This window comes from Pelodiscus sinensis, chromosome 20 (genome assembly GCF_049634645.1).
Source record: "Pelodiscus sinensis isolate JC-2024 chromosome 20, ASM4963464v1, whole genome shotgun sequence".
NCBI classification, from domain to species: Eukaryota; Metazoa; Chordata; order Testudines; family Trionychidae; genus Pelodiscus; species Pelodiscus sinensis.
This window is the reverse complement of record NC_134730.1, coordinates 9,344,126-9,369,658: the sequence shown is the minus strand read 5'-3', so window position 1 is coordinate 9,369,658 and position 25,533 is coordinate 9,344,126. Positions and strand designations below refer to the sequence as shown.

The following is a 25,533-nucleotide window of genomic DNA, read 5'->3' as shown; positions in this document are numbered from 1 at the left end:
AGGAAAGCATCTTTGGCCAATATATCGCCAGCATAGACAGCGCTGCCCTTGTCACATCTCTGGGCAATATACATTATTAGATTAACTAGATTTCCATGTGAAAACTGCTTTTCTCAAATGACTCTGATTCCCAGACTCTGCAATAACCCGACCTGCCACAGGTCATTATTTTTAACCTCTGCTCTGGTTGGGAGATGGGTGATATAAAATGTAGTAGAACTCAAGGGGCATTTGTCAACTCACAGGGCCAGGGCCCAACAAGATTATGGATTTGCTTCAAGACAAAGTCGATTAGGGATAGTTGTTTTTATTAATCTCATTTACGTCACTACTATTACAAGCTTAATACTGCCAGATGGTTACACAGCTACTGCAAAGTTATATGCCAATAAGCATAGGCGCAGCAATGCATAAAAGTGAGCAACAGGCACTTTGAAATGCTTACTCCCCGTCAGTCTGTGGGGAGTCCCGTTCCTGTCACCTCACACCAGGCTGCAGTGGACGTGGCTCCAGCTAGGGGGATCCAGGGCACCCTCCGAGATCCAGGTCCCTGGTGAGACTCACTGGACACGGGACTCCCTACGTTAGTTATACTACAGTTGTTTACCGGGTGTGCGCATACTGGCCCAATGCCACTCTCAATGTTCCCATGGGGCTGAGAACCGAGATCATGTTATTTATCCCATACTCGGCTCTCAACTAGCAAGCATAGGGAGTTGCGGATGATGAAGGCCGTCTGATAAAGAGCATCTGGTATTTTTTCCAGCAAGCCTCATGGCTGGCCAAGAGGAATACAAATTTAACCCCTGCAGGCCTACATATGTCTTTTTATGAGACAGCATTTTGTAGATGCTTTAAAGTTTAAAACATACAAGAAGAGATTTTGTTAATAACCAAAAATCTGCACAACACTCTTGCACTAGCCAGACATGTAGCATGCTATCTTTTCTTAAGCAGGGCCAAGTCCCATTGACTTTAATCACAGGAGTATTGCAAACAGAAAGATCAATAGTGGCCTTAGTTCATCAGTCATCCCTATTCAACAAAGCACTTACACTGATGCCTAACGCTAAGAATGTGCTCAAGTACTTTGCTGAATAGTGAGTGGACTTACAGAAGGCAAGCAGGACTTGGCTCCTGGTTGCTAAGGCGTCCTGGCCTCTGGCTGATCCAATATAAGCTTTGTAGGGCAGGGATGGACATTGGGCTAGCTCCTCAGGTGGTGTCAATGTGCATCTGCCCTATTATTTTATGGACTATTGTTGCAAACTGAGAGCATTGTTGGTGCTTTCTAGTGCAGGGGTACAGTGCACTTGTTCTTTACTTCGGCCAGCTGCACTCCAGTCCTGGCTAGGTCACAAGTTTGATGGCGTCAGCAGGGCCCCTTGCGTGATTAGAAATTAGGGATGTAAAATCTCATGTAATTGGTTAACTGGTTAAATGTGAAGGTTAACCAGTTAACCAATTAAAGGGGAGGCCTCTCCCCCTGCTGAGCTGGGCTGGAGCAGCTCCTGCCTGTGCCCCTCCCCTCACTCAGTCTGCCAAAGACTGGGGCTGTTCATGATGACCAGAGGAGCCCCTGTCTGTGGCAGGCCCCTGCCTGTGACAGGCGGGGAGCTGCTCCAGCCCCCACCACTTAACTGGGCTGGTAAGCATCACCTATTAAGGTTAACCTTTCATATCCCTATTAGCAATCTGCTCCTAGGCTGTGTCTAGACTGGCCAGTTTTTCCAGAAAATCAGCCGCTTTTCTGGAAAAACTTGCCAGCTGTCTACATTGGCTGCTTGAATTTCCACAAAAGCACCGACTTCCTACTGTACGAAATCAGTGCTTCTTGCAGAAATACTATTCTGCTCCCGTTCAGGCAAAAGCTTTTGCGCAAAAGGGCCAGTGTAGACAGCTCAGATTTGTTTTCCGCAAAAAAGCCCCGATCGCAAAAATGGTGATCGGGGCTTTTTTGCAGAAAAGCGTATCTAGATTGGCACGGACGCTTTTCCGCAAAAAGTGCTTTTGTGGAAAAGCGTCCGTGCCAATATAGATGCTCTGTTCCGAAAATGCTTTTAATGGAAAACTTTTCCGTTAAAAGCATTTCTGGAAAATCATGCCAATCTAGAGTCCCCTCCACTCCAGACAGTATAAGGTGTTCAAATGGGTGTTGCAGAGCACAGGGAGAACATGCACGGGAGTTGCCCATGCTACAGGTGGCTTCTGCCAGTGCTATCAGACTCTCCTTTTTATGAACTATAGCTACTTACCCTGAGAGACTCTTTCTATCTATCCATCTCAAGGTGCTTTACAAGGGGGGGTGAGTATCTTTTACTGAGGGGGAAACCGAATCACTATGAGGGGAACTGATTTGCCCAAGGTAATCAGAGCTGGGATTAGAACCATGCTTCTCATTCAGTCAGCCTGTCAGCTGCCCCGTTCTGCTGCATTCCAAAAGACAGCATCCCTTATAAAACACAGCGAACATGCAGCTCCTTCCTTGGTAGGCTTCTGTTGTTTATCACACCTCCGCCCCTGCTCCTCCAAAGTCAGTAAATTTTTTTGTGTTGCTTATTGTTCACATTGCAAAGCACAAAGACTCTAACCACCTGACGCTCAACTGAGCTGCACCTTGTGAGAATGATAAACTTGCCAGCAAAGAGAAGCAGTCTATTGAGCTGTGAGTACAGCGTGGGGAGGCGTCTACAAGGGGTGTTTAGAGAGATGATACTTTCTCACCACTCTGCAATACTGGAGAGAGTCAGCTTTGAAGAAGTCTATCAAATGCTGAGGCATCCCTTTGGGCCTCACTGGCTTTCATGGGGAATAACATGCCCTGGCTTCGTATCGGAGAGTTTTGCTGCCGTATAGCTTTGGATGGATGATGGCTGCTCAGCTTCATGCATCCTTCCTGCTGAACACAAGGGTAGTGGGGCCAGAACAGAGGGTGAAGAATGCAGGAATCTACTGAGAATGAAATATGGGGGAAGTATATAGCTGGGGAGCTGGAGAGAAATAGACTTTATAGACTTTAAGGTCAGAAGGGACCATTATGATCATCTAGTCTGACCCCCTGCACAGTGCAGGCCACAGAATCTCACCCACCCCTCCCAGAATAATCCTCTCACCTATATTTCAGATATTGAAGCCTTCAAATACTTTGAAGACCCCAAGATGCAGAGAATCCTCTAGCTGTGATCTGTACCCATGCTACAGAGGAAGGCGTAAAACCTCCAGGGCCTCTGCCAATCTACCCTGGAGGAAAATCCCTTTCCGACCCCAAATATGGCGATCAGCTAAACCCTGAGCATGTGGGCAAGACTCACCAGCCAGACACCCAGAAAGTTCTCTAGTAATTCCTATCATAGGACATACATAGCCAGAGAGGCTATGTCTAGACTGCAAGCCTCTTTCGAAAGAGAGCATCTAGACTGCACGTGGAACTTTCAAAAGAGCAAGCCGCTTTTTCGAAAGAAAGCACCCAGTGAGTCTGGATGCTCTCTTTCGAAGAAGCCCTATTTACATTCAAGAACGCCTTCTTTCGAAAGAAGCACTTTCGAAAGAAGGCGTTCTTCCTCGTGAAATGAGGTTTACCGCCGTCGAAAGAAAAGCCGCGTTCTTTCGATTTAATTTCGAAAGAACGCGGCTGCAGTCTAGACGCAGGTGAAGTTTTTTCGGAAAAAGGCTACTTTTCCCGAAAAAACCCCTGAGTCTGGACACAGCCAGAGAGAGAGAGACAGAGAAAGGAAGGCTGCCTCTGGGCCCCAGCAGAGACAGAGTCCCATATATGCTCTGTCATTCCCTAGGTCCCCAGAGAGTTGACTCTCTGGAAGGGAGACAGCTGTCAGGCAGACTTGGGAGCGAGTGGGTGGTGAGCTGGGCTGTGTTTCTTACCAGCACCATTTGCTGGCCATTCTGCAGCAGCATCGTAGAAGAGACGCTTGTGTCCAGGAAAGCTGAAAGGACACAATAAGGGGAGGAAGGATTCGGCCTCTGTCCAGCTGCAGGTTCAGACTGGAGTCCAAGCCCCACCAAGGAGGGTCCCAACCAGTGTGTTGGATAGCTGCACTGGGGGCCTGGGAGAGAGATAGGGCAAGATGTGGTGTAAAGCAGAGACTCCCCCCCACCCCCAGAAGAGAAGAGACTTGGATGAGTGAGAGCCTGATACATCAAAAGGGAGATGGGCCTGGGTGGACCCAAGCCCCTCGCCAACCCCTCTTAGTCAGCATCCAAACTCAATGGCCCAGACTCCTCTCTCCTCTCTCCTCTCCATGTCTGTGGGAACATACAGGATCAGACTGTGGCTGGGGGAAAAACACATTCCTAGGCCCGTGCAGCTCCCTTTGCCGCTGGGCACATTTGATGCCACAGGGCTGCTTTAGACAGTGGGGGTTAATAAATGGTATTGAGAGTCTCGTTCCCATTAAATCCCTGAGCCCCCAGGTCAGGTGGGTGAATCAGCAGAGCGTGGCTGGGATTCCGTAGATTGGAATGGCCACATTGAAGGGCCTGTGGGTCACATTTGTCAGCCCTTTGCCTCTGCTCTCCCATCAGGTAGATTGTGGTTGGTTTTCTTTTAATGCTGCTGAGAAGTTTTTTTCCCCCACAAAGCTTGCAAAGAGCCTGGAGAGGGAAATAAGCAGAGGAGAAAGAGATGACTATGCTGCCGACTGTAGTGCTGATCACAGCTAAATTCAAAGGGAAAGCTGCTTCTCTTTTGTTGTTGCTAGCAGGGAAGATAATCTCAGTGAAATCCATGCTCGGAATTCTTGTATGGTGCTATATTGATCTGCAGGGCTGTTCCTTTGATAGAGCGATAATGAAGTCTTTAACAGCTACATGCAATTCGAAAAAGGTAACATCAGATGAGCTCTAGGATTAACCAGCCTCATGCCACCCCTCTTCCCCAGTCTTTTAAAAAAAGCGAAACATGCAGAAGAATTGCATTTTTGCCGTGATGTAGATAGATGGAAAATTGAGGCTATGTCTACACTGCAGAGCTTTTCCGGGATACCCGGAAAAGCTCTGCCATAGCCAAGGAACATGTCTGCTTTTCCAAAAGAAATTTTGGAAAAGCATATGCGTATTTTCAGCATCCCTGTAAAGCTTGTTCTATGAGGAAGAAGGGATTTTCCGAAAGAGGGTTTTTTCTGACATTTGGCCCTGCATAAATGGCCTCTTTTGGAAGAAAAACAGAAAAAGATACGCAAATTGCAGTTCATAATTTGCATATCTTTTTCCGACTTTTCCCTGCAGTGTAGACATAGCCAGATGCTGCTCTGCAGCTGGAGTGGCTGGTTGCTTGGGTCATAAAGCACAGCAGTAACAGAAAGTGCCTATCTGCTTTGTTTTGCTGTAATAACTCCAACAAAGGAGAAAGAACTAGTTGAGCTTTCTGACATGGATAACACTATTGTTTCTGCCTCTGTCTCTCCATCCAGTCTGACTGATCCTGTTAGCCATTCTATAACGGTGTGTCTAGACTACGGTGTGTCTAGACTACATGGCTCCGTCAACAGAGCTATGTAGATGAGGCAGGACAACAAAGGGAAATGAAGCGGAGATTTAAATAATTGCCACTTCATTTAAATCAAAATGGCCGCGCTATGCCGATCAGCTGTTTGTCGGCACAACATGGCAGTCTAGACGGGAATCTGCCGACCCCACAACCCTTTGTTGGCAGATCCTTTATGCCTTGTGAAAAGAGGCTTATATGATCTGCCGACAAAGGGTTCTGGGGTTGGCTGATCCCCGTCTAGAGTGCTGCGCTGTGCTGACAAACAGCTGATCAGCACAGCGCGGCGGCCATTTTGATTTAAATGAAGCGGTGATTATTTAAATTGTCACTTCGTTTCCCTTTGTCAAGTAAACTAATCTACATGGCTCCGTCGACAGAGCCATGTAGTCTAGACGTACCCTAGGAGAGGAGAAGGAGAGGGTCCTGGGAAGAAAGAGAAATAGTTTATATACCGCCCAAACTCTACTTGTATTTAAAAAAAAAAGAGTTAACCTGTGGAACTCACTGATATGATAGTCTATTAAGGTAAAAGTTTTTTCAGAACATTAGATTTCATATGAGTAATAGCACTTGCACAAGGTGGAATACAAATTAGAAGGAATTAGAAGGAATCTCACCTCCATGCTTCAGTAGGGTTGCTAGATGGTTTCAACAAAAATACCAGACACACTTGACATTACAGAACAATCTATATTACATCTTATTTAGAAAATACCGGACATTTATATTTTCTTAATTTGTTTCCTGAACAGAAAGCTCAAATACCAGATTGTCCAGTTCAAAATTGGACACCTGGCAACCCTATGCTTCAGTATATTGTGGGATGAGGTCAAGAACATACACTCACCCCACACTTGCCACTGAACACAGTATTATAACATTAGGTTGCATTATAGATAGGGCAGTGGATTAATTGTGTTTTATTTGTGATTTACTCAAAAAGTATTTGTGATTTAAAATATTAACTAGGGGGAGGTGTGCCCTGCTCGCTATACTTGCTGACTGGCTCACCTCCCCCCACCGGGGAGGGCCAAGTCGAGATGTAGCAGCCCTGGCCTGTCCCGGCTCTCCCCCTCTGGCCACTGATGGGAGGGGGTGGCCCCAGGCTACAGTTGTCCCAGCCCTCTGCCTCCGGCTGCTGGGGGGCGGTATTGGGCCGGACTGAGGCTGGCCCAGATCTTTCCCTTCTGGCTGCCAGGGGATTGGCCTGACCCTCTCCCTCTGGCCATAAGGAGGAGGCCACGTGATTCTGACCCCTCGCCAGCAAGGCTGTGTGGCTCCCATGTGCCCCCTCCCCCTGGACCACTGGCCTTGCCACAAATGTCCTGTGCGCCCTCTCCTCTGCCAAACTCCCACCTCTCCCCACCAGAGCCCTTGCGGCTCCTTCATGCCCTCTCCCCTACCTGTGCCCCCACAAGGCTGTGTGACTCCCGCATGCCCCCTCCCACTCAAGCCTTTGCACGCACCCCCCTGCATCCGAGTCCCCAAGAGATCATGTAACCACAATGATTAGGGGGCTGGAGTGCATAACCTATGAGGAGAAACTGAGGGATTTGGGTTTGTTTAGTCTGCAGAAGAGAAGAGTGAGGGGGGATTTGATAGCAGCCTTCAACTTCCTGAAGGGAGGTTCCAAAAAGGATGGAGAGAGGCTGTTCTCAGTAGTGACAGATGGCAGAACAAGGAGCAATGGTCTCAAGCTACAGTGGGGGAGGTCTAGGTGGGATATTAGGAAAAACGATTTCACTAGGAGGGTGGTGAAGCACTGGAATGGGTTACCTAGGGAGGTGGTGGAATCTCCATTCCTAGAGGTTTTTAAGTCTTGGCTTGACAAAGCCTTGGCTGGGTTGATTTAGTTGGGATTGGTCCTGCCTTGGGCAGGGGGCTGGACTCAATGATCTCCTGAGGTCTCTTCCAGCTCTATGATTCTATGCAGCTCCCGTGCGTCCCCGGCTCCCGCCCTGAACATCAGAGGATCCGTGCAGTTCAATTTAAATTCCAGCAGCCAGCCACCCACATGGCAGCTGCCGGGGGATTGCTCAGGGGCCAACGACATGTGGGGGAGGGATCACCACAGGCCTGTGCAGGGCAAAGCGATAGGGGATCATGGCAGGGGAGGAGGACAAAGTAGGGCAGCTGCGCAGCCTCTCCCCGGAGCACTGGGGAGAGGGGAAGCTGCATGACCCAGGAGCTATGTGTCTCACGTCTCCCTCTGCCCCAGCCCTTGCCAGGGCAGGTCAGAGCATTGGGGAAGACTGCAAGGCTCCCGGCTTCCACGGACCATGGGCAAGAGGGAGGCCACGCAGCTGAGGGTGGAAGGAGGGGCTGTGGGATGCAGAATGATGCATGAGGTAACTCTGTTCTCCCACTGGAAAAACCTTTTTAAATCATAGTACGATTGTGGTTGATCTTACTGTTAAATGCTAGAATGTCAATGGACATTTATTAAATATTTTAGATATTTTTCCACATTTTCAAATATACTGATTTCTATTGCAACACCAAATACAAAGTGTACAGTGCTCACTTTGTATTATTTGTATTACAAATATTTGCATCATAAAATGATAAACAAAAGAAATGGTATTTTCAATTCACTTAATACAAGTACTGTAGAGCAATCTCTCTATTGTAAAAAAGAAGTCCAGCCCCATGGCCCCTGACCCCCCTCCCCAGCTCTGCTTCCCACCCCCTCTTCCTCCTGTCCAGCCCCACGGCACCCCGGACACCCTCCCCCGCCAGTGCTGCTTCCCTCCCCCCTTCCTCCAGGCCCCCGCCATCCTCCTCTCCTGCCCCACAGCTCCCAATACCCCCCTGCCTCTGCTTCCCACCCCCCTTACGGCCAGCCACGCCTCCTTCCCCTCCCTCTGTGGCACGCTGCACTGCTCAGCTGGGCCCAGCTGAGCGGCACTCCCGCCGGGCCCAGCTGAGCAGCACTCAGCTGGGCACCGGCAGGGAGCAAGTGGCAGCAAGCAGCCCTTTGGGGTCCGTGCTCCCCACGCGTGCTTGCCGCCTCTTGCTCCCTCCGCCAGGGCCCAGCTGAGCAGCGCAGCACTGGGCCGAACTGCCACCGAGGGAGGGTAAGGGGGGGTGGGGCGCTGATGTACACGGCCAGTGGGAGTGACCGTGTACATCAGTGTGACAGACTCACAGACAATGGGCTACTATATATATGACAAAGGGAGCATTGAGCACTTTGCATTCTGTGTTGTAATTAAAATCAATATAGTTGAAAATGTAGAAAACATCCAATAATACTTAAATACATGGTATTTTATTATTGTTTAATAGCACCATTAATCAAGCAGATAATCACAATTATATTTTAATTACGTAATTAATTGTGATTATTTTTTTTAATCATGTAATACTCCTAATTATAGAGGATTTGTGACTTCCAGTGTTTAAGGTTAAGCCAGGGAATTTGCTCAGACAGACAACTGAGCTGTTCTTGTATGGCATTTCTTAGGCAGTCTCTCTTTATGGGGCTGAGTATATCCAAGACAAGGTACCAGAGTTGTTGACTCGAGTCCCACGACTTGAATTCGAGTCCGACTTAAGTCGCCTAAGTGCGACTCGACTCAGGTTCATTGTTTGTGACTTGAAACTCGACTTGAGACTTGCTAATTTTGTTAAAACAACTTGGTGAAAAAATTGTCTGAAAATGCTGATATTGATGGTTTGTACAAAAGTGACTTGACATTTTTTAAATTAAGACTTGAGACTTGACTTAGGACTTGACTTGAAAGTGACTTTAGGGACTCGAGACTCGACTTGAGACTTGAACTGTAGTGACTTGAGACTCGACTTGGACTTGACAATGACAACTTGAAGACAACACTGCCAGGAACATCACATCTGATCTGATTCAGGGACTGGAGTTTGCTCTTAATCATGCCTAAATCACTGAGGAGTAACTCCACATCATTCAGTGGGATTACATGAGTGTGAAATTGGTTTATTGTCTAGGAGTCCTAAAATTTTGTCTTCCCTATTGACGAATTTCCTGCCCTGAAGAATGAGTTTCACGGAATATGTGAGTTCCTATACATAAAGATTGTCTCCCTGCTAGAGTGGAGATCATTTAGTGCATGTTTACATGGCAATGTAAATCCAGTGTCAGATTGCCAACACTGATTGTCAAACCTAGATTAAGAATCTTCCAAACTAGGGTTCCAGGACCTGCACTTCAGTATCCAGAAAAAATCCAATCAACTATTCCAGACTTCCTAGCACCTTTCCAAAATGTTGCCACTCTAGCCCATGACTACCAGAAGACAAAGAAAGTCAGCCCATGGGATTGTGGGATACTTTTGGTAGACTCCCAGGGCACGCTTAGACTGCCCGCAGCTTTCGAAAGAAGATATGCAAATTCAGCGTGAATTTGTATATCTTCTTCTGATCCCATTTTCAGAAGAGTTTTTTTTTGAAGAAAAAAAAAGCAGTCTAGATGCGGTTCTTTTGGGAAAAAAAAAACCTTTTTTGAAAGAATCCTGTACACCTCATTTTTTTGGGAAGAAGAGTTCTTTCAAAAAAGGTTTGTTTTTTTCCCAAAAGAACCACGTCTAGACTGCTTTTTTCACACAAAAACACCCGCGGGCAGTCTAGACGTGCCCCCAGAGCACAAGTGCAGCAGGTCTGCATTTCAAAGAAACAGGGCTTGAGCCTTGGGTTCTGGATTAACTCAGGTTGGACCCCCGAGTCCTATGGATCCTGTGATCCTGGATCAGTGTGATTTGTGTGTAGACAAAAAGTGAGTTAGGCTTGAGCCTGAGTTTGAACCCTGGGCTACAGTGCAGTGTAGTCATACCTCCAGGAGGCTCCAGTGAGATCAGAATAAAGAAATACCCTTTTATGTTGCTATTTTGGAATCAGTTACATCTCTTTTGAGGCTCACATGCAGCTGATAGTCTTTGCTTTCCTCCCCCAGGGCAAAGAGAAGTTCCTGGCCATCCTTAACAAGTACATGGAGATCCATGGCACTGTTTATTATGAAACCCAACGTCCTCCTGAGGTTCCAGCCTTTGTCAAGAACCATGGCCTTCTGCCACAGCATGAGTTCCAGCAGCTTCTGAGAAAAGCTAAGGTACTTGAACGTGGGCTTCTGACAAAGACCAGCATTACTCCAGCATAACCCCGGGGGTCTCCAACCTTTTTGAGCAGATCACTTTTTGAATTTCAGTGCAATCCAAGATCTACCTCAAATATAAATACTCTTGCCCCGCCTCCTTCCCGCCCCTGCTCACTCCATCCTCCCTCTTTTGCCAATCCTCACTCACTTTCATCGGGGCAGAGGGTTAGGGTGCAGGCTCTGCTCTTGGATTAAGGGATCTGGAGTGTGAGGGGCTCTGAGCTGCTCTTGGGGCAGGCAGCTGGAATGTAGGAGGTTCTAGGTGCAGGCTCTGGGACGGCTTTTGGATGCAAGGGTGCTCGGGGCTAGGATAAAGGCTTGGGGTGGAGGATGTGATTCATGACTGGAGTAGGAGTTTGGATGTGGGCCCCAGCTGGGAACTGCTGGCGGCTCCTGGTTGGTGGTACAGTGGGGCTAAGGTAGGCTCACTCCTGACCTGGCCCTGCACCACTCCCTAAAGCAGCCAGCACATTCCCTCCCAAGTCCTGTTGAGCCCCCTCTCTACTCTGTGGAGAAAGGATACAGCGTTGGAGAGGGGGCACCCTGACATCAGTACCCTCCTCTCCCTCCCCTGCACAGCACAGAAAGCAGGAAGCTCCAAGGGGGAGGAGCAGCTCCAAGGCAAAGGGCAGGAGATGCACAGCAGTGGGGGGAGGGGTAGCTGAAGTGCTGCACTTGACAGCCTCTTGGCCAAACCAGTCAGGATCACCTGTCAGAGGCGCCAAGATCTATCAGTAGATTCCAATACCCATCTACTGGTTGGTGACCACGGACATAACCCTTTGCTAAGCAGGCAGACCAGAGTTGCCTTCAGAAATGTAATCTGAGAGGGAATTCAGTAGCTGAAACTCTTTTAGACAGAGGAGGCTGAGGCTAGTACCACTGACGCCCTGGTTTGCAGACCATGTCAATAACAGTATTTATTTAGGAGCTGAACCAAGCAAATAATAATAACAACAGAGGATTTATTAGGCTGATTTCTCCTTTTCATAAATTGTCCATGGTTAGGTCACAAAATTTTCAAGGGCATTTGCTATTCAAAATTGTTCACTGAAGTCATCAGTCTGCAGGTTATTTGAACTGTGAACAACTTGCAGTGTGATTAATTCATGTGATTTACAGAGCTAGTACTCAAGTGGCTAACTTGAGGAACCAACCTGCACAGTCCCAATTTGAAATGGTAAAACTGAATGTCATACTGGTTATTTGAGTTCTGTTGATTAATTATATCATCAGGAAAGAAAAGCTATACCACATGGCTGTACAAAGATGGTGCAAATTTTGCATTTTAAATTTTACAACTGAGTATAATATTTAGAACTTACATTTGGAAAATATTCATACTTTTTTATAAGAATGTGTTTTTTATGAGCAGTTGCTCTCCTAGGGTATGTCTAGACTACATGGTTCCTCAACAGAGCCATGTAAACTAGTTTACCCGACAGTAAATAATCCCTGCTTCATTAAAATAAAAATGGCCACCATGCTGTGTAGACAATCAGCTGATCCGGCCCAGCGTGGCTTTCTAGACGCGGATCAGTTGACAAGGGAAGCCTTTGTCGACCGCTTCCTTATGCCTCGTTAAACAAGGTTTACAGGAGCGGTTGACAAAGGCTTCTCTTGTTGACCGATCCGCGTTTAGACTGCCTCGCTGTGCCGGATCAGCTGATTGTTGGCACAGCATAGTGGCCATTTTTTATTTTAATGAAGCAGGGATTATTTAAATCCCCACTTCATTGACTATGTCGGGTAAACTAGTTTACATGGCTCCATTGATGGAACCACATAGTCTAGACATATCCCTAGAGTTTAAGAGATTGAGCATTCATGGGAAGGAAATGTGAATTACAGAATTTTCCTTAGGGTTCCACTGAATGTCCCTGACCACTTTGGCCAATATTTGCTCATCTCTGTCCAGGGTCCATGGATTGATTGAACAGCAGTGTAACTAGATCCTGAAGTTGTTAGTTCTGACGTTGCAATCTGAGTCCAGCAACAAAGCACGTGCTAGAGTTAGGCAAAGTGCATATTTTCCCATCCACCTCCAGCACTGCCAACCCACTGATATAAAACACCCCTTTTATATTCTGAGGCTATGTCTAGACATTGGGGCTTTTGCGGGATACCAGAGATATCCCACAAAAACCACACCGTGTCCAAGGAACACGTTTGCTCTTCTGCTTTTTTCGCGGAAGAGCAAACATGCTCTTTTGGGGAGCCCCATATACTTTGTTTCACGAGGCATAAGGACTCCACCAAAAGAGGAGGCTTTTCCACCATTTGGCCCCGTCTAGACAGGGCCAAATGGCAGAAAAGCCTCTTCCAGAAAAAAAAAGCGGAAAAAGCTATGCAAAATGTGGAGTGCATTTTGCACAGCTTTTTCAGGAAAAACGCTGCAGTCTAGACCTAGCCTCAGTAAGGACTGCCAACTATGGCTGAATTACATGATGTGGAAATGTCCATTGGCATGCTAAACATTCAAAGTCATTTCATGCTGTGACCAGGAAATAAAACCAAGTCTCTACATGATAAACTAGTGCATGTAGCTGCTGTTTCACCTAGGTCTGCTACTGTTTTCGGCATAGTTATGATTAGATATCTAGCAAGCCAGCAGTTTTCATTGTGGAAATAGTAGGACAAATACAAGCATGATGTAAGGAGGTACAACTCCCATTGATATTAATGGCAGAGTTGCTGTTATAAACAAAGAGGTGAAGGTGTACTGTGTGCAGTATAGCTTAGATAAAGACATCAGTTTGTGGAGAACTTTGTAACACATTCAAGCTATTGTGAACTACAGAGAACCTTACCTCAAGTTCTGTTTGATCAGCCTACAGGTCTATTGAGCTGAGCACCAGAGAAGTAGTTCAGATTAGTGCTGTAATCCAGGATATTGAAAAAGGTCTGGGTGATGGTGTTCCTGACTCAGGGTACCAGGGTTTATGGTTTTACTTCCTGCAGCTTTTCATCGGATTTGGATTTCCCTATGAAGGTCCTGCCCCTCTAGAAGCAATAGCCAATGGATGCATTTTCCTTCAGTCTCGTTTCAACCCTCCACACAGCTCTCTCAATCATGAATTCTTCAGGGGGAAGCCTACGTCAAGAGAGGCAAGTGGTTCTGCAATGTTGTGTGACAAGAATACTGCCAATTGGCATGAGCTGTGGCATTTGCTTCTGGATTTAATCCAGAGTGATCAACCCACTGAAAAAAACCCCACCACATTTTAGATGCAAACTTCCCCATAGTTCAGAAAGATGATTTGAATCAGAACGTTACCCTCCCAATCCAGTTCCTCCCCTCTCCAGCCTTGGAGATTTTGGATTAAATGAAACCTGGGTTTGAATTTCAGCTCTGCTAAATAAAACCTGACAAATGAGGCTGTTGTAAAAATCCCAAACCATGTCCTCTCTGATTATTCCAGAGACGGACTCCAACCCAACCCTCCCCTTCCCAAACCTGGGGTTGTAAGCGCCCAGATAAGTTAGGATCTGAATTGCGCCTGGTTGTGGATTTCTAAAACAGGACTGATTTTGTTTTTGCAAACTCCCCTCCTGGGCCTATTCCTTGCTATGAATTTAATTAGAGTGCAGTGAGTGTTCCATTAAAATTAAAGGGTTAAGAAAATTGAACCTTGTATTATTAATAAAGTGTATAATGCAGTCTAAATTCCCACATCCCTGCTGAGAATCCCCCTCTCCCCACCCTCCACTGGCCTCACCAAGCAGCTCTGTCTCAGCTTCTGTTTCAGTCTGAGCCGGTGCCTTATCAAGTGACTTAGAATCAGCCCTAAAAGCTCCTCTGTCCTGCCCCCCCTTCTTCTCCCCATTGGCTTTTTGACTGGGTTGCATCATCTGCAGCCACTGTTCTGGAGGCAGTTGGGCACTTCTGTTGCCTTGGCAGCCAGCCCGTTTGTCATCATTACAGTGTGGTGGCTGCACGCTTGCATGCCATTTGTCTTGGCACAATGCAGAGACAGAGCAGAGCTGCTGTAATTAGCTCCTGTAGATTTAATTCTCCTCCCACGTCTTCTTGTTTTGCTGATGTTAGCATAATGCAGGTTGTATTATGAGCACTTGGCAACTTGGCAAAACTGTGAACATAGTGACACTATGGAGCATGTGCATGGTGTGTGTGTGTGTGTGTGTGTGTGTGTGTGTTTGTGCAGCCAGTTCTGCTGCTTCTTCTTTAATTTGTGCAATTAAGATAGCCAAGCCTGCCATCCTTAGCTGCGCTCATTAGAGAGGAGCGTGCTGATGCCAGCAGAGAAAGAGGAGAGAGAAATAATTGCTACCGTCTCTTTTTTTATCCATATCTCAGCCTCCTGGGCAGGGCTGAAGGTTTCCAGGGTGGGTGGGATATTGAGTTTGGATTTGTGTTGTAGCCCAGTTGGTTGGTTAGGACAGCCATTCTCAAACTCTGGGTTGGGACCTCAAAGTGGGTGGCAACACCATTTTAATGGGACTGCCAGGGCTGGTATCACACTTGCTGGGGCTGAAGCCAAAGCCTGAGCTCCATCGCCTGCGGCTAAAGCTTCAACTCTGGATGATGGGACTAAGGTGACAGGCCCTCTACCTGGAGCTGAAGCCTCTTGGTCATGGAGCTTGGGCTTCGTAGGGTTTGGGCAGGCTCAGGCTTCCGTCCTCCCTCCTGGAGTCCTGTAGTAACTTGTCAGAAGGGGTCACAATGAAATTTAGTTTGAGAACCCTGTGTTAGGAGAATGGGGCTTGCTCTGGATTGGTCCTGGCTTCACAATGCACTGCCAGCTGCATGTGGCTCTGCATCCTCGGGGAATTCTGTGACCCAGAGCAACCATCAACTTGCAAGGGGCAGAATCTTCAGGTTGCCATCAAGAAGCCTCAGCTGGGGCTTCTTTGAGTTTGTAGCTGGGCTCTGATTCACAGCTTGGCTGCATTAGCAGAGCTGGGAATGGTTTTACAAAGCAGCCTCTCTCCAGAAAGCATGGCTGAAATTAGGGATGTAAGGGTATGTCTACACTACCCCGCTAGTTCGAACTAGGAGGGTAATGTATGCATACCGCACTTGCAAATGAAGCCCGGGATTTGAATTTCCCAGGCTTCATTTGCATAAGCGGGGAGCCGCCATTTTTAAAACCCCTCTGGTTCGAACCCCGTGCAGAGCGGCTACACGGGGCACGAACTAGGTAGTTCGAACTAGGCTTCCTAGTTCGAACTACTGTTACTCCTCGTGAAATGAGGAGTAACGGTAGTTCGAACTAGGAAGTCTAGTTCGAACTACCTAGTTCATGCCCCGTGTAGCCACGCTGCACGGGGTTCGAACCAGCAGGGTTTTAAAAATGGCGGCTCCCCGCTTATGCAAATGAAGCCCGGGAAATTCAAATCCCGGGCTTCATTTGCAAGTGCGGTATGCCTACATTACCCTCCTAGTTCGAACTAGTGGGGTAGTGTAGACATACCCTAAGAGACTAGTCGACTAGTGATGTTCCTCGCATCCTCCCCCCCCCCCCCCCATCAGAGAAAGGCACCAAGTGGGGAGGAGCAGGAGCTGGTGTTGGGAGGAGCTGGTTCTTGTACATTTCAAAGTCAGGCACCACAGGGAGCACAGGGCCAGCAGAGGTCCCCTGCTGGTCCTACACTCCCTGCGGGGCTTCCTTTTGAAACGAACAAGAGCTCTTGCTACAATTCAAAGGCAGAGGCGCCCTTATAGACTAATCAAATAGTCAATGGAAATCCCATCGACTAGTCAATTAGTTAATTAATCTAAATTTAACATCCCTAGCTCAAATATGGAAACCTGAAATGCCCATAAAGCAGAATCCCATGCAGATGAGTCCTGGGAAGAAGGCCAGCCCAAAAATTAGAAACCTTTTAAGACTCATAGGCACCATGAGACTTCACTGCCTGAGCCTGGGATTTGCCTTCTGCATAGGGGAGAATTGCACCTAAAAGCCATTGAGAAAAAAACTCCCAAGCCACAAAAAAGCAGTGTGCAAGTTTTCCCCGTTCCAAAGGGCTGGGAGAGCATGACCCCATGTAGGAAAGCGTACTGCCCATTATTCAAGATTCCACTTTGTTTCCATCTCTACAGGCAATGGTTTTAGTAGCCACCTTTGCCTCTTATCCCTGTTCTCGCTGCCATCAGCTCCCCTTTCCTATTGCCTAGCTGCACAGTGTCACTGAATGTGGCCATAGCGCCTCCTGCAGGGAATACCACTTAGTTTGTTTTTTTTGTTTCCTTTTGTAGGTATCCTCTCAACACCCCTATGCTGAGGACTTCATAGGGAAGCCACACGTGTGGACAGTGGACTACAATAACTCAGAGGAGTTTGAAGCTGCTATCAAAACCATCATGAGGACCAAGGTAATTCCTGGCAGTATTCCTTGAAACAGTGAGGTAAGATCAGCTACTCCTGAGATGGAGAGAATGGAGGGCTGGCTGTATTTACAGGAGTCAATAACAAGAAGTTGTTAGCAACCCCAGTGTCTCTTTGTGATGGTCGTGGCAGTAGTGGCTAGTCAGCTCTCTGAAATTGTTTACACTTGCAAGCCACGACATGTCCTCTCAGGACAGGAGGCTGTTTTTCTTGGATTTCAATGGGAGTTGTGCTCCTAAGTCACTTAAGCTCTTTAGCAAACATGACTCGATGAAGTTACACTTGTCAGTGTAACCGAGATCAGATTCAGGCCCAGCAGGGATGGTTAGCTTGGACTCTGGTTAGCCACTCGGGTTGCATCCACCAATGCTCAGGCCTAGCTGTGGGGCCAGATTTCCCAAGAGCTCAATTCCACATAGACCTCTAAATAAGTTAGTTGATGGATTTTCAGTAACCTTCTCCCCCACCCGCTCCGAAACCAATCCCAGCTGCTGGGCTCTAAGCACTTGAAAATCTGGCATGTCGGTTCCTGCAAGGAAGCTAAACTCTCTGGAGAATCTTTCTGATAATGTCCCCTCCCCATTCCACAATCCATCATCATCCCACTTCTCACCAATCAAGGAGTTAAACCCACGCATTTAAGCAGGATACAGTTTTTCTATCATGACAGTGCTGTACTATTCCACAGAACTGCTACCCCAACCCCTGTAAGCCGGTCATGTATTTGATTGCCCTATGTCTGCTTATATTTAATTACTAAGTATTATTATTTGCATTTATCAATTCAATAGGAAAAGCCTCATGTCTCCTCCTCCCCCATTAAATGGAAAGGGTTGAAGAAAAGCAGCAGCAAAAAAAAAAAAAAAAAGAAAAGAAAAAGAAAAGCGCTTTTTGAAAAATGCAGCAACTGCTGTGTGAGCCAACTTCTCAAAGACTTTTAAAAACGTATCCGTCATGAATATTTACCTCCCCAGTGGCAGGAGTCTTTCAAGTTGTCCAAATTATTAAAGTCAATTTTCCTGGAGGGGAGAAAAGTGCTGATCTCCGTTTTGCTCACAATTTGCTTTGGGTAGGATGAGATGTCCCTGTTGTTACAAAGCCACAAAATAGCATCTTAATAAAAAATGGCCTGCATCCGAACTAACAGGGGTCAGGGAATTTGCAAGCCTCTTCAAGCATTTTTATTTTATTTTGTTGAGTGAATTTGTATGGTTCATGTCAAGTTGAGAGCAGCAGAAATCCCAGCTCTCCATCCACAGCTAGCTGTACCATGGTGTAATGCTCTTCTGTCAGTATCCCTCAGCCCGGATCTGTTCCATTTCTTTGGCCCATTCTGTCCTTGCTTCCTCTGGGAAGCTGCCATCAGTTGCACTGAGCCACAGCAATGAGGGCAGTATTGGGAGCCCCCTTTGCTTTCCCAGCACAGCTATCACATGGCAACACTTTTTAATTGTTACGCTGTAGGAGTGGTAATTGAATTGGAGGAGTGGCTCTGTAGTCCATAGCCATCTCCAAAACTACAGCCCTTTAAATCCACCAATATCCACTTTATATTCATATCCACAGATATGCATGCAGATATCTGCAGCTCATTTTTGTGGATATGGATGCAGATACAAATTTTGTATCTAAGGCCCTGCAAATTTGTGCATATCTCATTTATATCTGTGGCTATCTGCATCCGTGGATGTGGATGCGGATATCCACAGATCATTTTTGCAGATACAGATATAGATCCCAATGTTGTATCCCTGCAGGCCTCTAGCCATAGCCAAGTCGATTCCCCCAGGGGAAATGGCTTACTAGAAGTTGAATTTCCAGATTAAAAATTTCAAACTATGTAAATTCTTAATTCAGTAACACCCCTTGGATAGATGCACATTAATGGAGCTCCAGTTAATTCAATGGCGCTACAGTGGTTTATGCCAAGTAAATTTATGCTAAGTATCTGGCCCTACAAAGATTTTAATGTTACAAGACCATCTTATATAAAAAAAAATCTCTTTGTAAACACACTCTCCTATTTGGCTCATCCTTGGAACCCTTGTTTCCCACCAAGCATTGGTGGCGTTGCTCCTCCCTGCCACTGAGCACACAGCCTTGTTCTGCTCCCTCTGCATTGCTTGTCTCCCAAGTTGTGAGTTTCCACTCTCTTCCTTTGGGGCCTCAAGTCAGATCAAGGAAAATGTTGATGGGGGAGGGCTGTGATGAAAAGGAATATGTCTGTTTGCTGATGACTTGCTGTCACAGGGTTTACTTGCTGTTGGGTAAACGGAAATGCAGCAAAGACAGTGGGTATGCTGGCCTCCCCTGCCCTCCCTCTCAGAACACTGGGAACAGCCCAGTGCCCCTCTCTCCATGCAGGGGAGCCAATGGGAATGCCATCTTGTGCCTTTCCAAGCCAACAGAGCCATTTGAAATCAAGCTCTAAAGAAGAAGGCAGAAATAAAAGAAGAATGAGCCTTTGTGGATTTGCTGCTGCTCAGTGGCATGGTATTTTTACAGTCCAAGGGAAGACTGAACAAGGGGGAGCAAGAATGACATGGGTTGGAGAGACTGAGAGAAGATCATGTGCCGTTTATGGTAGGCTGTTGGAAATGCCACTGGGGCTTGCCTCTTAAGTATTGAGCAAGGCTCTGGGTCTGGTTTATCTAGGGCATAGAAACAAATCTTTTGTTGTGTTTATGCGATACAGCCTCTAACAGTCTGAGGTTCCTGTGCCCTTGGGAACCTGATAAACTATCTGCTTTCCAAAGAGTAGCGCCAGGCACTGCCAGGTAGTCAGTGCTTGGCCTTGGAGGATAGCACTCCCAAGGGGCATTTCTGTGAAAGGTGCCAGAACTGACAACTAACTGACTCTGTGACTGTTAGTGCTAGAATCCATGCTCTCCTCGTGCGACAGTGGCTTGTTAAGTGTGGGATCTTCGGTATCTGTTAAGGGCTCTCGCAATCTGGAGGTTGTTCTGATCTCATCTCTCCTTCTCTATAGGATTACAAAGAATGTATCAAACCACCATATACAATTATTTGCCATTTGGTGCATCTCAATTAAAATTAAATTTTCAATAATGATGTCCCTGCTGCTTGGCTTCCTGCTCAGCTGTCAACAAAAACTGAAGTGAGTGGCATTGACCAACTCTGTATCATTTTCTCTGGAGAGATGTGCCCCAAGAGAGGGGGCTCAGCTGCTGAGCTGGTGTTTAAAGGGAATATGTGTCACATTCTCTGCATGTTATGTGATGGATTAATGGAAATCACGTCTTTCCATTAGCTGTGTAAAATTGGCAAAAAACGATGAGTGTTAAAAAAAACTAATCAGGTCTTAATGTCAGGGCCTCAACTTCTCTCCAGAAGTAAAATGGAACAGTGGCTGTTTCTCTGCTTTCTGGACCCATTCAGTCAAGTGCCAGAGGGATCCTTTAGCCTTTGACAATTTGAAACATGGATTCTGTGATGCCCAGCATGGTGCACAGTTATTTACTCTAGTGCCCGATGGGTATACATGCTGCCATCCTGATCCAGCCCCTATTCGCACTCAGTTAGCACTGGAGTACGATGACTCAAGGCGCAAGACACCACAGAACCAGGCCCATGGCGGCTAATCCCTACTGAAGTCACAACTAGCATTGAGTTTATTAGTCTTTCATGCTAGTGTGTATTACAGAGCCACTGCCCTCTCTGGCCTCATGAGTGGTGTTTGCTTAAGGAAAGCTCAAGACAGGAGAGTGCCATGGCTCAGGATTCACATGGAGTGGCAGAGCTGCCTGGGAACCAAGTATTAGCAGATGGCACGGCAGGGGAGGGGATTCAGGTATTGGGAGAGAGGTGCATGGCCTCAGACTAGAAGAGCAGTTTGTTGCTGCAGGTCAGGATTTGGGTCCATTGGTAGAACTGTTGGAAGAAAGCATTAGTCTCTCACTTTAATCCACTTTTAACTGACTCAGCTCTGCAAGGGGAACAAAGAGGAAAACCAGAAGCCTTGTGCTGCTCTCACAATACAGTCTCTCCAAACAGATGAATACATTACTTAGCTTTACTTCAAAGTTGAGCCCACTTCTCTCATTTAGACTGCTATAAATTGAAAGTAACTTTAGGGAAGACAGCAGAGTGACTCTGGATTGACACTGGTATTACGAGAATGGGTGAAGCAGGTGATTGTGAGAGAAATGTTGGGTGTATTGGAATTTGGTCCCAAATGTACACCTGCACACATTTAACATAAAGATTCTGGACAATATTTTCAGAAGTACCTAAGAAAATTAAGAGTCTGAATCCCATTTTCAAATGTGGGTTAGGTACTTAGGAGCCCAAGTCTCACTGGAAACCAGTAGGATTTAGACACCCAAATTCCTAAGGATACTAAGCCACAAAAAACCACAAACACTCTCACAGTCCAAATCAACTGACATGGACTCATGGGGCTCACATTACAGGACTACAAATATAAATTAGATCAGCAGTAGTCAATTATTTTTTCTTAAGGTCCAAATTTCTTGGTCAAGGTCCAGACTCCAGGGAAATTAATAATTAAAAATAACAATGATAATAATAAGTAAATACTATAAAGATTTTGAGGACCATTCCAAGGCATCTGCCAATCCGGATTTGGCCTGTGGTCTACCTATTGCCTACCCCTAGTTCCTGCTCAGGGTGGAACTTGGGCTCTGAGACCCATCACTGGAGTGAGGCATATATTGGCAAAGCGTTATGGGTAAGCCAGTCCTGACATGACTTGACCTGAATCTGTTCCACTGAGAGACCCCTTCAGCCTACAGAGGTATCAGTCTTCTATCAGCACCGAGAGTCTGATCCAGAGTTCATTGTAAGTCTCCGATTGTTCTTCGTGGATGTTGAATTGAACTGAATTTGCTTTAAAAGAGTAAAAACTATGGCCCAGGTCAGCTGTCACAGTTTTATTAAAAACGTGCAGTGACTCTAGAGGAGAGTTGTTGGGTTTTTCCACTGGGAGGTGTGTTCTTGGGCTAATCCCTTACCATGTCAAAGCTCCTTTTTAAAGATGTTATATAAACTGTCTGGGACCAGGGAGAGACTAAAGTAACTCACAGCACATTCCTTTTATTTAAAGATGCATTTATTAGAGACGCAGTCAAGACAATTAGGCCTAAAAATTGACCTAGCAAAAAAGCCTTATTATGGGCTTTTGCTGGTATTTTATCTTTAAAATAATGTTTGCTGCAGCTGGAAAAGAAAACAAATCCCATGGGCGGGAGGAGGGGAGAAGAAAGAATGTGGCTAGTTTAGAGTAGTGGGATCGGAACTCCAAGCAATTCTCTGGAAAGTGTCTGGATGAACTCAAGAAACCACAGGAACTCTCCTACCCTATCTCTGCTACCTCACTGAAGAGGATTGACTCAACCCAAGGCACCAGGTTTTCCTGAGATAACAGCTACATTCTGTTTCCATGATATATATGGAAGTGTCATGGGACTTAGCAGGAAAGCTTCTGGTGTGCACTTCAGGACAAGCTGTTTCTAGGGCCATCAACCTCGTGGGGATCCTATGGAAAAGGTGAAAAACCCTGATTTAGAGGATCCTGTCCGTCTGTCAAGCTGAGGAGTTCACAAACATTTAAAGTGTGCGCTACATTTTACTACCGAGTTTTTCTTATTGGCTTTTCCCTTACAGTCATGATTGCTCAGGCTATTTCCCCTCCTATCCATGGTTGTATAACATCTCTGGAGCAATCCCGGCAATTGCTGACATGCAGTGGCAATATTAGAAAAGCATGTAATGTATTTTTTAGCTGCAAGTCTTACTCTTAGCCAGCTTGTATTCACATACCGTCTTTTCTCAGGATATGCTCACCAGTTTCTCTTCACTGCAAAATTCAAGCAGTTTCTCCTTTGCTTGTGTTTGGATGGCTTAGCCATCTCCACTCTGGAGTAGCATAACTCCATAACTAGAATAGGGAAAAATGAATGTTTCAGAATACTTGAAACAATTCACAAGTCTGGGTCGAATTCATTGAAGTTCGAGATGAAAGAAAAAACAGGAGCAATGTTGACTCAAAACTTTATTTCAAAATGTTTTTTTGAAGTGACTTTTCAAATGTTTTGTGTGGCTTTCTCATGTCAATGACAGCGAGAAACAAAATGGAAAAATCCATTTTGGTTTGATACAAAATTATTTTTTTTCCAGATTTTCTGATTTGGGTACCAAACTGAAAGAGCAATGTACAGAGTAGCATAGCACTGGTTTGCACCATTGCACAGTAAAACCAGTAACTCCAATCAACTGTAATACCACCCTGGTATCATCATTGCTTGACAGGAATGTGACATCATTGAAGGTCACTAGATGGCACTATTTCTGATAGTGGTATTAGGTCTGTTTAGTTGAATGTATAGGATCTAAGGGCATGTCTTCATTAGCGGCCTGATGGATCCATCCAGTAGGGGTCGATTTCTCGCATCTTGTATAGACATGATAAATCCACCACTGATTGCTCTCCCATTGACTCTGGTACTGCATGATAACAGATGAGAGTAAGGGGAGTTGATGGGAGAGTTTTTTCCGTAAACCTAGAATGGTGTGGACTCCACAGTAAGTATTTCCTAAACTATGTTGATTTGAGTTACGCTACTAACGTGACTCAAATTGAGTAGCTTAAACCAACTTGTCCCCATAGAGGAGACCTGCTCTAAGTCTTGAAAAGTTATATGTGATGCAGTTCATTTTACATACCAAGCATATCACTGGTAAAGTTTGTTCATGCTGCCTGGGTCTCTCTGTGGCAATCAAATGTAAATGTAACTGCTGCTGACAAGTGATCCAATGCAAGTAAATAAGGTAATACAAGGTGCCAGAATATTACTGGAAGAACTTATGCAGTATGTGCACCTACTGAGTTGGTAATATGTTAGCCAAGCCCTATGAAAAAGTCCTTGTGACAGCTGGACTTTTTGTATATGTGGCTACTTCTGTACTTCTGCAAATAAATTATTTGAAATTCTGAGATTCAGATGGCAACCTCATCCCAAAGCCATGAAGTCATTTAGATTTGCTGGAAAATGGACCTTTGTTCTCTGGACAGGTGTTTGAATTTTAGTTTGGGCCTCAGCTGAGATTGTGGCAAAGCCCCATCTCAGGAAAGGTTCGTGTAGTTTCAGGTTTCAGAAAAACCCCTCTTCCCAGGTTCAGCAGTGCAGGATTCAGAAATATCTATAACAAACTATGGACACACTTTTTGTATTCCATGCTTAGCAATTTTTTGTTTTCCCCAGTGCTTATTGTTACCGAGGATCCCTGGCCTATTTGTAATACAAACTCAGGCTATCTTCTGAAAAAACTTCTTCCGAAAGAGAGTGTCTACACTGCCAAAGCGCATCGAAAAGCGGTCTGCTTTTTCGAAAGTTAGCGTCCACGCTGACTGGACGCTATCTCACATTTAAGCTGGGATTACTATGGGCACCTGTGTTTTTTCCTCTTTCCTTTTCTTTTAAAATAACTCCCTCTTCCCTGTCCCCACACACCTTTTTCTGAACGAGCTCTTTTGGAAAAAGGCTTCTTCCTCGTAGAAAGAGATTTACCAATGTCGGAAAAACCCCTCTGTTCTTTTGATTGTTTTTAAATGCGATTGCAGTGTGGATGTAAATGAAGGGTTTTTTTCAGAAAAATGGCAGTTTTTCCAAAAAACCTGCAGATATACCCTCAGACTGAAAAGGCATCCAACACCATAAATTCAGGCAAGTAACTCGTTGGGCAAAAAGAGAGGTAACCAAAAAGAGAGAACAAAGCAAGGAGACAAATTACAGCCCACCAGGAAATGTGATGCTGGAAGAATTATCCGGGTGATGAATTACAGCTGTTACATGGAGTTTAGAGGCGAGAGAAGGAAAGAGGTTTTCATTTGAGGTCATTTTCTTGGGCTTCAGCTTTTACATTGTCAAAAATAGTTCCCACACAAGCAATATAATAGAGCCAATATTCTGGTGTAGTGAAGGGAGAAGGCTTCATTATATTAAAGTCAAACATATAGGAATATAATGGAAAATTATATATTTCAGGCTATGCTTGGGAGAGTGGCATATTAAGCATTGCAGTGAAAATAGCTGGTTAAAATCTCCCCAGTCTGCTGTTACACGCTGTTAGGCAATTGTGCTATTTTCTATTTATTTGTCTGATGATGTTTGGATTTTTATTATTATTATTTTGAGTGGGATTTAATATTCCTCTTGGCACTGCAATTCCTCTCAGAGATGCAGCCCCCCCCCCCACAGAGAAACCTCATCTCTACATTTATCCCTCCGGTACCTACCTGGGGTTGTAGATGCTCTGTCTGACAATGATGGGCTCGATTCACCATTCCTCTGCTGCCCACAATTGCACAACCCTTCCCCACGGATCCTGGGGCTCTGCACTCACTGGCAACCACCCCTAGCAAAGGGGGCAATCCGAGGTATATTGGGGAGGCCTGTTCCAGGAATGGCAGAACTGTGGCCAGGGCAATTCCAAACCTCAGCCATTTCCCAGTTGCTGCAGAGCCCACAGTGGGCCTTGTACTTGCTCAGGGAGGAGCTGGTGCTCCT

General features: G+C 45.9%; 1 protein-coding gene across 1 annotated transcript in view; it reads left to right on the top strand.

Moving 5' to 3' along the window:
- Positions 1 to 25,533, top strand: part of MGAT5B (alpha-1,6-mannosylglycoprotein 6-beta-N-acetylglucosaminyltransferase B) — a 260,018-nt gene that overhangs the window by 205,168 nt on the left and 29,317 nt on the right. Inside the window, exons 12-14 of the mRNA XM_006135747.4 lie at positions 10,431 to 10,586; positions 13,593 to 13,739; positions 16,855 to 16,971. Of these exons, the coding sequence (XP_006135809.1) occupies positions 10,431 to 10,586; positions 13,593 to 13,739; positions 16,855 to 16,971 (420 nt within the window). The remainder of the gene's footprint in view (positions 1 to 10,430; positions 10,587 to 13,592; positions 13,740 to 16,854; positions 16,972 to 25,533) is intronic.